This window comes from Engystomops pustulosus, chromosome 3 (assembly GCF_040894005.1).
Source record: "Engystomops pustulosus chromosome 3, aEngPut4.maternal, whole genome shotgun sequence".
In the NCBI taxonomy this organism is placed as follows: Eukaryota; Metazoa; Chordata; class Amphibia; order Anura; family Leptodactylidae; genus Engystomops; species Engystomops pustulosus.
This window is the reverse complement of record NC_092413.1, coordinates 128,599,901-128,620,163: the sequence shown is the minus strand read 5'-3', so window position 1 is coordinate 128,620,163 and position 20,263 is coordinate 128,599,901. Positions and strand designations below refer to the sequence as shown.

Sequence of the window (20,263 nt, the reverse complement as noted above, 5' to 3'; positions counted from 1 at the left end):
AAAGCACATGTACTGAGTCTCCAGGCAAAAGGGTCTCTAATACAAGCACATAATTCATTTTTATAAAGGACTTTTTTTCCAACTGTTTAAATAGGAAAACCGTTCCGTGCATTATGGTCGTCCTATCTATTTAGTCAGAATCTCGCCCATTCGCATGAGACAATTAAATCTGGGGATCCGTCCACATGTCCCTGTCAATGTGTAGCTACCCTATTATTTGTGCGTAAATCTCCTGCATGTCATGGGTGCTCCTGCGACCCACGTTGCAGGTGCACCCGTGTCCCTCTTCGCTGCCCGGGACCCCTGCCATCTTCTTTAACTTGCCGTGTTCCAGCGCTGGCCGGCCGTCTTTTCTGTTAAATGTCCGGCCCTTTCCTGTATCCCCTGCTGGATCTTTGTGCTCTGTTCCTGAGAGAAAGCTGTATTCCTTACCTTGTGCGTTTAAACTGTTCCTGTGCTACCCGTCCTGACCTACCGCTACGTCCCCGACTCTGATCCTGTGTTGCCTGTCTCGATCTTCTTCCTCTCCCCGACAACACTCCTGCCTCACGTACTATGCCTTGGCCGCCACCACAGACAAAGTCACACCTGTGGAGCGACCTGGTGGCACTACGCCGCAGCTTTGTGGCGGGCTCTGGTGAAAATCGGGTACCACTTAAACTACCAGTTGTCGGCTTACATCATCGTATGCGAAGGTTCACTACCCCTGGTGCCTGACACTGCAAATTATTATACAATTATAGTATATGAAATTTGCCATATATTATATATATGTATGTCAGGCTTGCAGGTGTGGATCCTCTGGACCACTGCAGACGATGACGTAAGCCACTACCTGGGACCGGAGTCTAAGTGGTACCCGGTTTTCACCAGAGACCACCGCAAGGCAGGTTAGACAAGCTGCGGCGTGGTATCACCAGGTGGTTTCTCAAGCGTGACTTGTCTGCAGTGGCGGCCAAGGTAGAAGTACAGAGACGGCAGACAATCTTGTAGTTGAAGTCCAGGCACAAGGTGCAGAGGTGCAACATCAGAGTCCGGTCCAGAGTCAGCAACAGGAGGTCCAAGCAGAAGGGTACGGGAACACAGCACACAGGACAGCAGCACGGAGGAACACTGGTACACGTGAACACGGAGGAGCTCAGGTAACACAGGAACACGGAGGAGGTCAGGTAACATTGGAACACGGAGGAGGTCAGGTACACAGGAACGCAGGAATCGCAGGCAAATCGCAGAATAGCTTTCTCTCAGGCTGTGAGGCACAAAGATCTGGCAAGAGTCTAAGGAAGGTGCAGGGTTTTTAAAGGGGAAGTGATCAGCCAGTGCACCAATTAGCGGTGCACTGGCCCTTTAAATTTCCTGAAAATGCCGCGCGTGTGCGCCCTAGGACACGGGGACGCGCACGGCCGGAACGTGGCAGCGATTCCGGAGCGGGGAGAGGTGAGTCGCGCCGGCACCGCGCCTGCGAGTCCCGGGGAGCACGGGTGAGCCCGCGACCCGTGATATGTGTCGCGGGACCACCCGTGACAGTACCCCCCTCCCCCTTCGGCCTCCCCCTCTTCTTGGGTTGTAAAAATCTCTGTAGTAGATCATGGTCCAGGATGTTGTCTTCAGGCTCCCAAGATCTCTCCTCAGGCCCGAACCCCTTCCAGTCAACCAAGAAGAACCGCTTACCCTTTACTGTCTTCATGTCAAGGATCTCCTTTACCTCATAAATATCCGAGGAGTCAGCCACTGGAGCAGGAGGAGGTACTTGCCGGGAGAAGCGGTTCAGGTTTGAGGCGTGATGACTTGTTTCGGGCACAGGATATACAGGAACCCACAAAATCCTGCACATCTTTGGCCAGATCTGGCCACCAATAATAACGGGAAATAAGGGCTATGGAACGCTGCACCCCAGGGTGTCCAGCCACACGAGAGCAATGTCCCCATGTCAGGATCCTCTTCCGAAGGGCAGGTCTGATGTACGTCTTGCCTGGTGGAAGCTGCCGAAGGTCCACTGGAGCTGCAAGGACCAGACGTTCTGGAGGAACAATATGACTAGGTACAGGGTCTTCTCCAACCACATCCGAGGCACGGGAGAGAGCATCGGCCCTCACATTCTTCTCTGCAGGACGGAAATGAATGAGAAAATTGAAATGGGAGAAGAATAGAGACCAACGAGCCTATCTTGGATTGAGACGCTGGGCAGTCTGGAGGTACAGAAGGTTTTTATGATCGGTGTAGATATTAACTGGAAAACGAGCACCCTCGAGAAGATAACGCCATTCTTCCAAGGCAAGTTTTATTGCCAGAAGCTCTCGATCACCAATAGGGTAATTCCGTTCCACAGCTGAAAAGGTCTTGGAGAAGAATCCACAAGTGAACCCACAATCCCAGGAATCTCTTGATAGCTTGTAGCCCTACTGGACGTGGCCAGTGCAGTACTGCAGACACTTTTGCAGGGTCCATCTGTAGTCCCTTGTCTGAAATAATATATCCAAGGAACGGGAGGCTCTTCTGATGAAATATACACTTCTCCAGCTTAGCGTAGAGGCGATTGGCCCTTAGGCACCTGAGAACCTGCCGTACATGGGCCTGATGGGATGCAATGTCCGCAGAGAACACCAGAATGTCGTCCAAGTATACCACGACACAGGCATAGAGTAAGTCTCTGAAAATGTCATTAACAAAGTCCTGAAATACCGCCGGGGCATTACAGAGACCAAAGGGCATAACAAGGTACTCAAAGTGCCCATCTTGAGTATTGAAGGCGGTCTTCCACTCATCACCTTCACGTATGCGTATGAGATTATATGCCCCTCGCAGATCTAACTTGGTGAAGATCTTGGCACCCCGTAGCCGGTCAAAAAGTTCAGTGATGAGAGGCAAAGTCACCGTGACTTTGTTGAGTCCGCGGTAATCTATGCACGGACAAAGGGAACCATTGTTCTTGGATACAAAGAAGAAGCCAGCACCCGCGGGAGAAGACTTTGGGATGAATCCCTTCTGCAAATTTTCCTTGATATAGGCAGACATAGCCTCCGTCTCCGGCACCAACAAGGGGTATACTCGTCCTTGTGGAGGGGTTGTGCCCGGCAGTAAATCAATGGAACAGTCATAGGGACGGTGTGGAGGCAAGATCTCTACTTGTTTTTATGAAAAGACATCGGCATAGTTGTGATAGCATGCTGGTAGACTCCTCAGAAGCTTCTCAACCAAGTTAGTTGGCAAGACAGACACAGGGCGAGGAACTTCCAAGCAGCGAGACTGACAGTCCAATCCCCAACTTAGAACCTCTCCCGTCCTCCAATTAAGGACTGGTGCGTGGCATTGCAACCAGGGAAGACCTAGCAGGAGAGGTGAAGTAGAACGTGGCAGAACCAGGAAGGACAAAATTCTCCTTGTGCAGAGCACCAACCTGCATAGTTATTGGCCTAGTGCGGTATGATACCGGATCAGAGAGAACTTGTCCACTGACAAATCACCAGTGGCTTGTCAAGTAGAACTACTGGAATATGATACCGGGTAACCAGTGCAGAGTCCATGAAATTCCCCGCGGAACTGGAGTCTAGGAAGGCAGAGATCTGGATCTGGTCGCCGGTACCAACGCTGAGAAGCACCGGAATCATCAGGCGTGGAGAAGCACTGCTTACACGTAGGGACGCTTCTCCAAAGAACCCTAGGTGCTGGCGTTTCCTGGACGTTGGGGTCGGACAGGACAAGAGGCAAGAAAATGGTCAGGACTAGCGCAATAGAGACAGAGGTTTTCCTGGCGTCTTCTGTTATGCTCCTGGGATGACAATTTAACTCTATCCACCTCCATGGGCTCCTCTGCAGATGGAACAACTGAAGGCTCCTTGAATGGTCTTTGGAAAGCTGGAGCTAAGCGAAAAATGCGTCGTGGGCGGACTGGAAGTTGCTCAAAACTTGAGTGGCTAGGAAAATGAGACCACTCAGAGAAGATGGTATTTCACGAGCAGCCAGAGCATCCTTAACTTGAGATGATAAACCCTTCTTGAAAGCGGCAGACAAGGCAGCGTCATTCCAGGAAAGTTCTGACGCCAAAGTACGGAACTGGACCACATACTCTCCCACGGAGGAATTTCCCTGGCGCAAGATCAATAAGGCAGACCTGAATTCAGACAAAAAGGCCACGAGAGAAGCCGTAACTGGGTCGCTTCTGTCCCACAGGGGTGTAGCCCAGGCCAGAGCTTTCCCGGAGAGTAGGCTGATAAATGCCACATTCGACCGCTCTGAAATAAACTGGGTCGGCATAAGCTCAATATGCAGGGAGCACTGAGTTAAAAAACTTCTGCACATCTTAGGATCACCATCATATTTGCTGGGCATGGACAAGCGTATTCTGGGTTCAACAGCTGGAAGAGGAGTCGGAGCTGGAGGAGTCGCTAGAGCAGCCTCAGGTTGCTGGTTGGCTAATAGTTGCTGCAACATGGCGGTGACCTGCTCCAGCTGATCACGCTGCGCAGCAATCTGCCGGGATTGATGGATCACAATAGTAGCGAGGTCTGGCTTACTAGGAGACGGAACCTCGGCGGGATCCATGGCCGGATCTTACTGTCAGGCTTGCAGGTGTGGATCCTCTGGACCACTGCAGACGATGACGTAAGCCACTACCTGGGACCGGAGTCTTAAGTGGTACCCGGATTTCACCAGAGCCCGCTGCAAGGCGGGTTAGACAAGCTGCGGCGTGGTACCACCAGGTCGTTCCTCAGGCGTGACTTGTCTGCAGTGGCGGCCAAGGTAGAAGTACAGAGATGGCAGACAATCTCGTAGTTGAAGTCCAGGCACAAGGTCAGGGCAGGCAGCAGAGGTGCAACGTCAGAGTCCGGTCCAGAGTCAGGACAGGAGAGGTCAGGACAGGAGGTCCAAGCAGAAGGGTACGGGAACACAGCACACAGGACAGCAGCACGGAGGAACACTGGTACATGGGAACACGGAGGAGCTCAGGTAACACAGGAACACGGAGGAGCTCAGGTAACACTGGAACACGGAGGAGGTCAGGTACTCAGGAGACACAGGAACACAGAAGACACAGGAACGCAGGAATCGCAGAATAGCTTTCTCTCAGGCTGTGAAGCACAAAGATCCGGCAAGAGTGTAAGGAAGGTTCAGGGTTTTTAAAGGGGAAGTGATCAGCCAGTGCACCAATTAGCGGTGCACTGGCCCTTTAAATTTCCTGAAGATGCCGCGCGTGTGTGCCCTAGGAGGCGGGGACGCGCGCGGCCGGAACCTGGCAGCGATTCCGGAGTGGGGAGAGATGAGTCGCTCCGGCACTGGGCCTGCGAGCCCTGGGGAGACAATTTTTCATACTATGTAGTTCTTCAGGTTAGTGGTAGATTGTGGTTAATATGCTTTGCATTCAGGGGCGGACTGGGAATTTAAAATGGCCCTGGAAAAAACTACAAAAGTGGCCCCATTTTATGGGCGGAGTAAAAACAAGTGGGTGTGGTCAGATTATGTGTGTGGAGTTATAACAGACAAATTGTTGGTAGATGGCCTTACTAGCAAAAGATGTTCTTGTTTTGCATTAATGGGAATCTAATGTGCAAAGAATGTTGCAAACACACGACCCGGTAAGCCTTAAATACCTTTCCCCTGTGCCATACATGTACAATTCAGAGAGAGAATATATTGATACTGCCTCCTTTGTACAGAAATAATGCTACAATAACACATTTAGAATAACACATTCAATCCTGCCTTCTATATACAAAATAAAACTACTACAATACCTTCTCCCATATACAAACCAACTACTATAATACTGCCCGCTATGTAAAAGGATATACCGTATATACTCGTGTATAAGCCGAGTTTTTCAGCACAAAAAATGTGCTGAAAAACGTCCCCTCGGCTTATACACGAGTCAATCCTGACTAAAATTGACTAAAAAAATAATAAACTTATATACTCATCCTCCGGTGGCCCCGATGCGCAGCGCTGCTCCCAGATGTCATCGCGGCTCCTCTTCTGGCTTCCCGGCTGTTCTTCTTCCTTCAGCGTGCTGGGCGCCGCCATGCTCTTCTCGCGGGCGGCGCCTAGTATGACGTCAGCAGCGGCGCGTCATACTAGGCGCCGCCCGCGAGAAGAACATGACGGCGCCCAGCAAGCTGAAGCAAGAAGAGGAGCCGCGATGCCATCGGGGGAGCAGCGCTGCGCATCGGGGCGCACGGTGAGTATATAACTTTATTTTTTTATTCTGCTGGGGGCACGGCTGTATACTACTGGGGGCAGGCTGTGCTGTATACTACTGGGGGCAGGCTGTGCTGTACACTACTGGGGGCAGGCTGTGCTGTATAGTACTGGGGGCACGGCTGTATAGTACTGGGGGCACGGCTGTATACTACTGGGGGCACGGCTCTGTACTACTGGGGGCACGGCTCTATACTACTGGGGGCAGGCTGTGCTGTTTACTACTGGGGGCAGGCTGTGCTGTATACTACTGGGGGCAGGCTGTGCTGTATACTACTGGGGGCAGGCTGTGCTGTATACTACTGGGGGCTGGCTGTGCTGTATACCACTGGGGGCAGGCTGTGCTGTATACCACTGGGGGCAGGCTGTGCTGTATACTACTGGGGGCAGGCTGTGCTGTATACTACTGGGGGCAGGCTGTGCTGTATACTACTGGGGGCAGGCTGTGCTGTATACTACTGGGGGCAGGCAGGCTGTATACTACTGGGGGCAGTCTGTGCTGTATACTACTGGGGGCAGGCTGTGCTGTATACTACTGGGGGCAGGCTGTGCTGTATACTACTGGGGGCAGGCTGTGCTGTATACTACTGGGAGCAGGCTGTGCTGTATATTACTGGGGGCAGGCTGTGCTGTATACTACTGGGGGCAGGCTGTGCTGTATACTACTGGGGGCAGGCTGGGCTGTATACTACTGGGGGCAGGCTGGCTATATACTGGGGGGTCTGTGACCAATGCATTTCCCACCCTCGGCTTATACTCGAGTCAATATGTTTTCCCAGTTTTTTGTGGTAAAATTAGGGGTCTCGGCTTATACTCGGGTCGGCTTATACTCGAGTATATACGGTAACTACTATAATACTGCCCCCTATGTACAGGAATATAACTACTATAATACTGCCCCCTATGTACAGGAATATAACTACTATAATACTGCCCCCTATGTACAAGAATATAACTACTATAATACTGCCCCCTATGTACAAGAATATAACTACTATAATACTGCCTCCTATGTACAGGAATATAACTACTATAATACTGCCCCCTATGTACAGGAATATAACTACTATAATACTGCCCCCTATGTACAAGAATATAACTACTATAATACTGCCCCCTATGTACAAGAATATAACTACTATAATACTACATATATACACAGAAGCGAACATGAAAAAAAATCAGTATTTATCATATACAGCTACAGAAAACACATGAGATCCTCACCTATTGCATCCAGTGACATCAGGTGACGTGTCCACGGATTGTTCTCGTTCCTCATCTTCTCCTTTAGTTCCACTATCACCTTGTCTCTTCCTTCCGCCTAACAAACTCAGAACCCAGCCACCGTAAGTTACCTTATCATATATTATTTATTCACACCCCAAAGGGCTTTTTAGATTGAGCTTAACTAAAATAGCCACATTACTATAATATGACTGATTTTTTACCTATGAATTATTCCCTATCTATGAATTGCATGTTGATCTTCTATGATTTATTATAGAGCTTGGTCCATATTACTACTAATATCATTTACTATTTATTATTAACAATTATTATTATCATCTAATTGTAATTATTTTATTTTATTTAAAATCTGTCCATAAACTATGTATAACTATAACTATATAATAACTTTAGTCTTAGGCATATAAGAATGATTTATTATCATGATTATGGTCACTACTACCACTAATATTATATTTTTTATTCATATATATTTATGTTCCTATACATTTTATATTTATAATTATTTATAATCACCTACTTTTAAGTATTCATTGAATATATTTTTTTAATGTTGCATAGAAACTATTCTCCATATTGTACTTGAAGAAGGGCTTCCCGCCCGAAACGCGTCTACTTTTATTTGGAATAAATAAATTCAAAACCCATAGAAGACTCTCTCTGCAACAGCGCCGTGCCAGCTTTCTTTCTGGTTTTTCCAAACCCCATTTCGTGCCTCCAGGTAGAAAGCATTCCTGCAAAGTTTACCACACAGACATCTTATGTTCTACACCCAGACATATAATTAATGCCCCCCCCCCGGCCCAGACATATAATTAATGCCCTCTGCCTGCCCCATACATAGAATAATGGCCCCCACCCCAGACATAGAATTAATGCCCCCTGTCCGCCCCAGATATAGAATAATGCCCGCCCCAGACATATAATTAATGCCCACCCCCTGCCCCAGATATAGAATAATGCCCGCCCCAGACATATAATTAATGCCCACCCCCCTGCCCCAGATATAGAATAATGCCACTGCCGCAGACATATAATTAATGCCCCCTGCCCGCCCCAGATATAGAATAATGCCACCGCCCCAGACATATAATTAATGCCCCCTGCCCGCCCCAGATATAGAATAATGCCACCGCCCCAGACATATAATTAATGCCCACCCCCCGCCCCAGATATAGAATAATGCCACCGCCCCAGACATATAATTAATCCCCCCTGCCCGCCCCAGATATAGAATAATGCCCCCCTGCCAGCCCCAGACATATAATTAATGCCCCCTGCCAGCCCCAGATATAGAATAATGCCTCCCCAAGCCCCAGACATATAATTTATGCCCCCCCCTGCCAGCCCTAGATATACAATAATGCCCCCCCTGCCAGCCCCAGATATACAATAATGCCCCCCCCCTCACATATAATTAATCCCCCCTGCCAGCCCCAGGTATGAAATAATGCCCCCCCCCTGCCAGCCCTTGATATACAATAATGTCCCCTCTCCCCTGCCCCAGACATATAATTAATGTCCCCATTCTATAATAAAAAAAAACATAATACTCACCTCTTTGGCGCAGGTTTCTTCCTGTCCCTGGTCCTCGGCAGCTTGGTGTAGAGGCGCGGGATAGTGATGTCACTGCTCCGCGCCTCTTACACCAAGCCGCGGAGCTAAACGGAGGCAGGCGACAGCTGACATGGTAAGTGTCAGCCTCCTCCACGCTACACAGGTCACGCAATGACGTCATTTGCGTGACCTGTGCAGCTGCGTGTACACACAGACGCAGAAGCAGCGGTGCTGCGCTGCGTCTGTGTGCTAATTACTAGTACCTGCATTGTACGATCGTACGATGCAGGTACTATACATTAAATGAAAATTTATAGGGAGGGAGTGCGGGGCCGGACCAGCTCCGGACCGGCCCCAGACCGGCCCAGGACCGACCGGCCCACCGGGAAAATTCCTGGTGGGTACAATGGCCAGTCCGCCCCTGTTTGCATTTATTTATAGTAGGCTGTACATAAAGTTCCAGATCCTGCACTATTTGTCCTCTAGGATGAGAGGAGGGGATCAGGCACCATGACTGTAGTAATCTTCTTATATTTGTTATCCACAGCCAACTTCCTTCTAAAATTACCTTTTAAAATGATGCTAATAAGCTAGAAGGTCTCTGCGGGGCATTACCATAGCCCCTCCGTGCTGCAGCTTCACATGCTGTTACACTGTGCAAGAGCACTTCTCCCCTCCCACTGTGCAGCAAGCAAAGAAAAGAGAGAAAAATACAGAGGAAAGCAAGAGCGGAGGCCTGCTCCTGCACAGTGTAACAGCCTGTAAAGCTACAGCAAGGAGGGGCTCTGGTAAAGCCCCCAGAGCTCTTCTTCTTTATTAGCATCATTTTCAAAGTTGATTTTAGAAGGAAGATGGATAACAACTATAAGAAGATTGCCACAGTCACGGTGCCTAAATCTATGAGCAAGTGCCCCTGGTTTATCATGATTGATTTTGATTTCCTTTAATGCATGACCTGTGCTGTACCTTCAGCTCATATATAACTGTACTTTTGCTGATGTATGTAGAGGTTGTATGGACAAGCTCACATAGCCAATATACCTTACAACAATGACAATTGATTTGGCCACACAAGACCTTTTTGAAGTGCAAGTAAGTGCATGCACTTTAGGAATAGTAACAGTATAGCAGCGGCAGATTGGGCTTTATACTCTTGTACAGCTGAAGTGGAAAGACAAAGGAAAAACTAAATACACGTATACATTATTGTGACTTTTACAGTAGTCGGCATACATTTGTTTAGAGTGGGGAGTTGCCATTGCCAGTCTATAATGTTTTTGTTAATAGTTCACCAACAGTTATGTAATAAATTGATTGAATTTCAGCCCAGTTGGGCAAGACATGGCTTATGTTTTCCCTAGCCATCTGTGTATGTAAAAACAAAGTATTACATGTACTCAGCAGAGCTCCAGTAATCTAGCAAAAGTTATTTTCCCATTCAGTCACCCATTTATATTAATGGATGGTTGCTGCTAAAACAAAGGATGCATGAATTCACCTTTTAAAGGGTTTGGATGATCAATTCTGCTGAACTGTTCTCAAAACGTTGTACTCTGAGTTCTTTTATCCTCTTTTTAGTAAATATCATAGTTTATAGTCTGTAGTGAATAGTAAATAGTATTTATTCGATATTCAAGGGCTGTTCAGCCAGACTTTGCATTCCCATATAATATTATGGCATGTTCTCATTCATAGGATTGCACTAAAGGTTTCTAAAGATCCCAATGGTAGTCACTGCAACTACAGCATTTGCTTTAAAGTTTTCAGACTATTTCATTTACCAGTTTTATTTGCATTTAAAATTCTATGGAGAACTCAAAACTGCTGTACAGTCAGGGGGATAAACGTGTTCTAAGATGCCTAGAAATAATTTATAGTATATATTCGAATATACGCCAAGTTTTTTAACACAATTTTTGTGCTGAAAAAGACCCACTTACACCGCATGTACTTAAGTAAAAGCCAACTCAAGTATAAGCTGAGGTACCTAACTTCACCACAAAAAAATGGGAAAACATATTGGGGCACATTTACTTACCTGGTCCGTTCGCGATCCAGCGGCGCGTTCTCTGCGCTGGATTCGGGTCCGGCCGGGATTCATCAATGCAGTTCCTCCGCCGTCCACCAGGTGGCGCTGCTGCGCTGAAGTCCGCTGGAATGCCTCGAAATACACCGGCCTACCCAGGATGAAGGTGAGTGAAGTTTTCGCGACACAATTTTTTTTTTAAATGCGGCGTTTTTTCCGAATACGTCGGGTTTTCGTTCGGCCACGCCCCCCGATTTCCGTCGCGCGCATGCCGGCGCCGATGCGCCAAATTCCGATCGCGTGCGCCAAAAACCCGGGGCAATTCAGGTACAATCGGCGCAAAACGGAAATATTCGGGTAACATGTCGGGAAAACGCGAATCGGGCCCTTAGTAAATGACCCCCATTGACTCGAGTATAAGCCTGGGGGGGGGATGCAGTCACTACTCTCTAATAAAATGTTCAGTATTCAACCCTTGTTAATAAAATGTCCAGCAGAGCATCCCTCATTAATAAAATGTCCAAAGCAGAGCACCTCCATTAAGAAAATGCCCTTTGCAGAACCCCCATTAATAAAATAATCATAACCAAGCCCTCCATTAATAAAATGCCCATAGCAGAGCACCCCCCAGTAATAAAATGTCCATGGCAGAGCTCCCCCATTAATAAAATGTCCAGAGCAGGAACCCCTTTAATAAAATGTCCAGAACAAAGCACACCCATTAATAAAATGTCCAGAGCAGAGCCCCCTTAAACAAATAAATGTACTACTTGCCCACCAGTGTCCCTTTTCTCCCCGCAGGAAGTTTTCGGGTTCCAGACATTGCTGGCAGATACACGTCTATATATCAGCAGGCAGCAACTTTGCGACGTGATTTTGTGTGCACTGGCATCATAGGTTTTATACATTTACAAAAATTAAAACCTCCTGTACAAATTTTTTTTTTAATTTTGCCATCTTCTGGCGCTAATAACTTTTTCATACTTCGGTGTACGGAGCTGTGGGAGGTGTCATTTTGTGTGACTTTTGATGACGTTTACAATGCTACAATTTTTAGGACTTTCTGATCACATTTAATTAAATTTTTTATATTTTCGACTTTAGGCACTATTTTCCGTTACGGGGTTAAACGCAGTGAAAAAACGTTATTATATTTTGATCGGGTGTTTTTGGACACACCTAATGTGTGTATGATTTTTACTCTTCATGTATATTTATTGCAGTTCTAGGGAAAGGGGGGTGATTTGAATTTTTATGTTTTTTATTACAATTTTTTATTTTTTTTTATTTTTACTATTTTCAGACTCCCTAGGGTACTTCACCCTAGGTTGTCTGATCGATCCTATCATGTACTGCCATGCTACAGTATGGGGATTTTCCACCTCATTCATGCAAATCTCACATGAATAGGTTAATCCGAGACAGCCTCGGGTCTTCTGAAGACCCGAGGCTGTCATGGCGACCGATCTCTGCTCCCCGATGAGGTCTAGCATGGGCGCTGCCATCTTTTTGAAGCAGCTTTGCCAGCGGTGATTGCGGGGATATCACCCCCGATCAGTGCTAGCACCTGCGATCAATGCTGATTACCGGCTAAGGAGAGGGCTCAGCCCGTGAGCCCTCTCCATGTACCCGCACCCGACACACGCCGGTAAGGACTTTTATCTATTTATCTATCAGAAAAACAAGTGTGTTGACTTGCACTTGTGTGTATAGAGACCAGTCATATGTTTATTTATACATGCATAGACATATTTAAATATATATTGGGAGATGTGTGGGACAGGATATTATGTAATTTACCAATACACAACTATAAAAGTTTTGCTCCGCTTTCTTGATATGTAAAGTAAAGCCTAACTATACTACCCCCCCCCCCCCCCACACACACTTACTAACACATTTCAAAAAACAGGTAAAGTGGCCAACCCCTTTAAGCCTTTCATGACCGATGGTCATTGCTGGTTAAATGTCCAGCTCAATTTTTGACATTCTGCTTATATCTCTCTGTAAAAGCATTACATATCATAACAAATTTTACTTTATTTTAAAGACATGGGAGACTTTTTCTTTATATTATCTTTTAATAAGTTTTAATATTAATTACATATTTAATATTTCCCAATAATTGACTACAAATGTGAACATTATAAGATTTTTTGTCATTTTTCCAATTAAAGTGTTTTTATATAAATAGTACCGGTAATCATCATTTAATAAGAAAGGAAACATTATATAACTACATTGTTCTAAACAGTTTATAAACCAAAGTGATGAAAGAAATTGGGACAGTACAATGTGCCGGATTGCTCCACTAAACTTCTAGGTAGGTAGTGTTTGTCTTTTTCATTTTCAGCCTCAGATCGAGATGATATAGGGCCATTTGGGGCACTAAACCACAGGTAAATAAGGACACAGCATTTTCTATGAGCTCTGGTGTGTTCCTTGGTTTACTTATTGGGAAACTTCTAAACCTAATTAGAAAGGATTTGTTGGGGATATCAGAGTTCAGTGGACCACACTTTCCAATTTTTTTTATTTTGCATACATTTGGAAAAGCATATATCTTTTTTTTAACATTTCTAAAATCTGTGATATTAAGTGTTGGTCTGTTCCATGAAATTCATAAAGTTTATATGTATAAATGTATGTAACATTAAAAATGAGGAAACCTTCTTTTAAAAATGTCATTAGATGCTGTGTTATCTAAGGGGTTAAGTTCTCAGGATCTGAGTTTCACAGTTAAAGACACCTTCCTCTTCTTCCTCTTCTTTCTCATGATAGGATGAGAGGATGAATTTTTTTTCTTATACTTACATGTAAAGAAACCCCTGGATGACTTTCGAACTCCTGGATAACCTCCTTAACAGATTAAGGAGGTGGCAGGCACACTTACTGTATTGTTACTATCATGTATTATAAGTGTAAATAAATTGTTTGCGGAAGAATGTGCTTACAATGTCATTTTATCATTTCATTTTTATTCATTAAGGAGTATGTTAGAAATATCTTATGAATAACACATAATAGTAATAATTCATAATTCTGGAGATCAGTGCTTGGAGAGTGAATTTAGTGAATACTTTAGAACATTAGCAGTAACCCCTTTCATAAGAATGGCATTTATAGTTTGATCACCTGCTTTCTCCTATGGCTGGTAACAGTTAGCTGGACTACTGTGACCAGTTTAGAATAATCCTCTGGCTTTTAAAACCCCTTTGCAGGTTTATTTCATAAATAAAATGAATGTTGTCTGGTGTTGTGTTATGTTTCCCTGGATTGCTACAACTGCATAGTATGGTATATAGCAGCGGTGGAGAAGCTATGGCACGGGTGCCAGAGGCGGCACTCGGAGCCCTCTGTGTGGGCACCCAGGCCATCACCCCAGAATGAAGTTCACCAGACAGGACGCCTTCTTGCAGAATCTTCCTACAATGATAGGCCAATTTGCCCTCTTCCTTTCCAACTGCAATGGTGTCTTTAGGAGGCTGAAGGATTGAAAGTTGTCAATGAACAAGGAGAAATAAATTACTGCTTAAATTGCTGTGCTGGCACTTTACAATAAATAAGTGGCTTTTGGTGGAAGTTTGGGCACTCAGGCTCTAAAAGGTTAGCCATCACTGGTATATAGGATACTGTGCCCCCTACAACACAGCATTGTAATTCCTTATTTAATCATTCAATATTGTTCTTGACAATAGCTTCATTTTTACTTTATGATGTTCTCATTTCCTTCTTTGCTGATCTGATTCTTTGATAATATCGAAACATGTTTTGCTCTTGAACATTGTCTGTTTCAAAACTGCCATTGTGACTTTCTAATATCCTCTTTTATCATTCTTCTAAGAATACTATTTCTGTACATTTAAAGATCAATGTCTTTTCAAGATGTAATATGATATTAAACAATATTTCTCTTCTTTTTGTTTAGTCATTTTATGGTAAAAGAGACATGACCTTTTATGTCTGATAAAAGAAAATTGGGCTCTTTTTTTAAAAAAAAAAAATAAGTTTGGGAAATTTAGTAAAAGTAAAACATAAATCAAAAATTTATTTTTTGGTGCACCTTAAATACACAGCATGCAACCAGTTCTGATGAGTCGCAGTAATAATTGTGTTGCAAACTCAGACCAAGCACTACCACACCTCTTTAGGTGCACATTTTTGTAAAGTGTTGAACACCGTGCAGTTGAGACACTTCATAAATACATGTTCAAGCAGACTGGACATTCTTTCAGTGCAAAGTCAGACAGAAAACTGGCACAGCCAATTTCACCCTACACCGAAACTCCTACGTAACATGCCAGCTGGAGGTTTATGGAGAGGGCTCACCGCCTGAGCCCTCTCCATACAAGGTGGGCGTTTGCTGCATATTGCAGAAAACACCCACCAGTATCACCCACGGTCGGTGCTGGCACCAATCACGGGTGTTAACCTTTTAAATGCTGCGTGGACTCCGCCATCTTGGATAAGATTGATTGCAGACTCTCATTACGTCATCGGGGGGGGGGGGGCAGCGATCAGTTGCCTTCAGTTGTCTTCTGAAGACAAGGCTATCTGGTTTTAACATATTTATTACAATGTGTGATTTGCACATTGTAATGAATCATGAGGAAAATATGGCAGTATATGATAGGATCAATCAGACAACCTAGGTTCAAAGTACCCTAGGGGATCTCAAAAATAGTAAAAAAGAAAGTTAAAAGAAAAAATTATATAAAAAAAAATAATTCAAATCACCTGCCTTTACCTAGTAATATTAATATATATATAAACAGTAAAAATTATAAACATTTAAGTATCGCCACGTCCAAAATGTGCGACCTATCAAAATATAATAACAGGTTTTCACAGCATTTAGCCCCATAATGGAAAGTGATCAAAAGTGATTATAAGGCTGTACAGTCCTAAAAATGGTAGCATTGAAAACGTAGCTATTAGCTCCAGAAGATGGTGAAGAATTCTTTTTTTTTGTACAGGTTTTAATTTTTGTAAATGTATGAAAACATTATAAAAACTATACAAATTTGGTATCCCTGTGATTATACCGACCCAAAGAATAAAGTAGACCTGTCATTTTGGATGCACACTGCAAGCACTAAAATCCAAGTCTAGAAGAATACTGTGCAAATGCTTTTTTTTTCACCATTTTCACTGCATTTGGATTTTTTGCCAGCTTCCTAGTACATGGCATGGAAAATACCATCACTATGAAATGCAATTTGTTACCCAGAAAACAAGGCCTCATACAGTTCTTTACATGGAAAAATAATAAAATAGATTTTTTAAGGTGGGAAGTTAAAAATGGAAATGCAAAAATGAAAAAGAGCCTCGGCGTTTAGAGGTTACTATATCTGGGCCAATGTCTTGAGTCATGTTAATTTTTCAGGGAGGACCTGAGAAGGTTGTCTGAACTGTTAAAAGTGTCTTTGAATGTGTGTAATATGCTATTTAAAGGAAATCTACCACCAGGATCAAGGATTATAAATCAGTCACACTTACATGCTGGTGTGTGCCCCCTCTGGCAAGATAAAAAAGAGGCTTTAAAAATAATGCAAATGAGCCTGAGTGGCTGTAGATGTTAATTAAGCCTCGAGCCCATCAGGCTCATTTGAATAATTTTTAAAGCCTTTTTTGTGAAAAAAATAATGTAAAATCAAGAAGAGCAATGTCAAGAAGAGCAGATCCTGCCAGAGGGGGCAGGCACCAGTATATCAGTGTGCTTGGTTTACAGTCCTTCATCATGGTGGTAGATTTCTTTTAATTTTCTTTCATTATTATACTAAAAAAAATAATTTATTACTTATAATTCTTTCTTTTTTATTTTTACTTTTATAGGTCCAGTCCAAATACAACATAACCAAATATGAGAATATGTCTTTCCTATGTACATTGTTGGAAAGTATTCTGCAGCACAGCAAAGAAGCTCAAGAAGCATTGCATTGTGAAGTTTTAGACAATAAGACTAAATTGTTTGTGCAAAACCTTGACCATACGATACTCCAGATCTCAGATGATTTTCCTTTGCTTGGCTTAATGCTATGGAGATTAAAAACTTTAGTTGCATACTTTGTATATAAAGAAAATTGATTCTGATTTGTTTCAGATATTGTCTGACTATTCTCTCTTATTTAAGAATAATTGTAAAAAAAATATATACATGTTTATTTTAAATCTTAAAATATTAAGTGATTATGATTACGTAATTGGAAGTACACATAACAGCTGTTTATTATTTTCAAGTGATATCATGACATGTTTATGTCTTTTTTTCATATATCGTTTGATTTTGTTTTTTCAATATGCTTTCTGGAATTTTTATGTCAAAACCCTAAAGAGGATCGAAGACCACTCCTGACTTTATTGTTTTAAATAAATAACTGCATTCTCCATAAAATACAACTCTGATGTTGCGCTGTTCCTTTGATATACTTAACAGAAATGTAGACAGGTGGGTGCCACCAATTAGGGTGTTGTCCCTGCAGAGTATGATGCTGTCAGTGCTGCCTGGGAAGTTGTGCAGGGTTACACATACTGGGGCACATTTACTAAGACTAGTGCAAAGTGCACCATGTGCAGTTTGATTGTGTAGTGCGCCGAGAGCGCCAGATCAAGGATTTCTGCCTCCCATTCTTTATGAATTTGTCCCATGCATTGCTACGACAGAGTGCACCACTTTTATTTTGGAGCACCTTTAACATAGGCCACGTGACACATTTCTGTGGGACTTTGCATGTTAAATATGGTGCACAGTCTGACTGTGCACCAGAGCGCCCCCTTAAGTGCACAAATTTGTGTTGCATGATGCCTAGGGCAGTTGTGCCACAAAATGGTCGCGTGTGACACAAGTGTGTCTCGGACACTTAACCCCTTACCGAAGCACGTCGTAATAGTACAGGGCGCGTCGGGTGCCAGTGCATGCAGAGGGCTCACAGGCTGAGCCCTCTCTATAGCAGGTAAGTCTTTGCTGCATACCACAGTAAAGACTTACCGGTAACACCCGCAATCGATGCTAGCACTGATCGCGGGTGTTATGTCGTCGATCGGCAGCTTTACCAGCGGCTTCAAAAAGATGGCGCCGCCCATGCCGAGGATCGCTGCTCCTCATGACATCATCGGGGAGCAGAAATCCATCGCCATGACATCCTTGGGTCTTCCAAAGACCACAGATTGTCCCCTTTCATTACAATGTGCTATCAACACAATGGGGCTCATTTTCTAAGGGCTCCGCAGCCGCACTTTCGTCGGGTTTCCATTTTGCTCCGAATTGAAAACTGAGGAATGGATAAATAAATTATATTGGAAAATCGTATAACTTTTCATTACACAAACCATATTGATTATTTTCTGAAAGTGGCCAACCCCTTTATGAGCAATAATAATTTATTGATATCTTCCTAAATTATGTAACTAATGAACTTAAAATTCTGGAACAGAGACACTAAAAATTTAGTGAAATGCAAGCCCTTTTGGAATTGGAAAAAAAAGTAGTATAGTAATTAAGACCTCAGAAAAGAGCAGTAACCTTGTGGTTCTGGATGCCCTTCAATATTACAGACAAAGATTACTATGAGGTTTTACGCAGTGATCTTACTATCAAATATCAAGAGGAAATACAAATACTTGTAAGCAATGCCTTTAAAAATCTACTCATTGATAAAAATTAATGACTTCCTTGGCTGAGTGGGTAGCACTTCTGCCTTGCAGCACTGGTGTCCTGGGTTCGAATCCCACTCAGGTCAACATCTGCAAAGAGTTTGTATGTTCTCTCCGTGTTTGCGTGGGTTTCCTCCGGGTACTCCGGTTTCCTCCCACACTTCAAAACATACTGTTAGGTTGTTTAGATTGTGAGCCCCATGGGGACAGGGACCAATTTGACATGCTTGTGCAGCGCTACGTAATCTGTGTGCGCTATATAAATAAAGAATTATTATTATTCCCTTTGAATCCTCAGGTGGACACTTTCTATGGTCTTCCCAAAGTTCATAAATATTATGTGAAAAAAATCTTAAATCCCTTGGCCAAGTCCAAATGTTTCAAAGTTATTACTGTCACGTCTGCGCCTGCTGTCTCCTCTATCCGTGCTGGTAGGATTAGGAGACACTGAGTTTTTCGTCATCATGCAGTCTGAACTAGGTTCTATGGCTGTCTGACCTAATGTCTGCCACTCCCCTCACTGATTCTGTCTTGCAAGGGTTAACACTGTGGATCTGTAATTCCTTACTCCTACCATATGTGGGAGGGCCTAGGTTCCCTATAAGTGTCCAGTTTAGCTTTGACTCCTTGCTGGTCAAACTGTATCTTGCTGTGTTTCTAGCTTCTCTTGTATTTCTGGTTTCTGAATTCTTGCCTGTTTATGTACTTGTCTATTTGGATTGTGATTTGGTTGTTTTTTTTTCCCGCTGTTGCTGACTCGGATTGTTTGTCTTGCCTTATTGTGTTTGTTTGTCTGTATTGTTAAGTGTTCACACCTTACCCAGGGAGGGAACCTGGCCCATTTATTGGCCTCCATTTGGGGGGGTGGAGGTGGGGGGGAAATTGGGCGTCTCAGTGCCAGGGCTCACTGTCTTTCTTTGTGTCCTGCCATTAAAATTACCACGCATTATGTGTGGAACAATTGCCAATAAGTATTATTACAATTTCCATAATCACTGTTTGTCATAAAGTGGGCACTATGGATGGTACTAATATTTTCCGGAGGCACAGTGTATGTCACATTCATACAATGTTTCTTGTATAGAAGAGTATGAGATCTCCTTTCTAATATTACCTCTTTTATGTAAAATTTGTGACAGACCCGGAGGCTGGATTATGTTTTATGCCTGTATCTTGGGTTCTAGTCTCTACTATGAATTTACCTGCCTATATCTATCATTCTGAAGATCAAAATACTACAAGCCTGATGCATCTTTAATGCAACACAAGAACTATGGTTCTAGCTGCTACAGAACCCAATCATTTTATTTATGTTTGCCTGTATGGATTCCTTGTTTTCTTTTTGTTGTGCTGCACTACTTATCCACAATGATCCTGCTTTTGCCAAGCACTCTGGGTTCAATTTGTCATGCCTTGAACACCAGTATTCTGACACAAGAGTAATGAGAATTTCACAATTTCTGCTGCACACCATTGAAATTGCAGTGTTTTGGCCGTTTTGCACCACATTTGCAATGTTTTTAAAAAAGTAGGTGTGGCAGAGTGGGCCAGTCTGAGGATGCCTTGGCTAGCCAAATTTACTAA

The 20,263-nt window shown here is 43.8% G+C and overlaps 1 protein-coding gene across 1 annotated transcript in view; it reads left to right on the top strand.

Moving 5' to 3' along the window:
* The window catches only part of MEI4 (meiotic double-stranded break formation protein 4), an 86,151-nt gene extending 68,749 nt beyond the window's left edge, over positions 1-17,402 (top strand). Inside the window, exon 5 of the mRNA XM_072139553.1 lies at positions 16,862-17,402. Within this exon, the coding sequence (XP_071995654.1) occupies positions 16,862-17,113 (252 nt within the window). The 3' untranslated portion in view covers positions 17,114-17,402. The remainder of the gene's footprint in view (positions 1-16,861) is intronic.
* Positions 17,403-20,263: the final 2,861 nt, after the last annotated feature.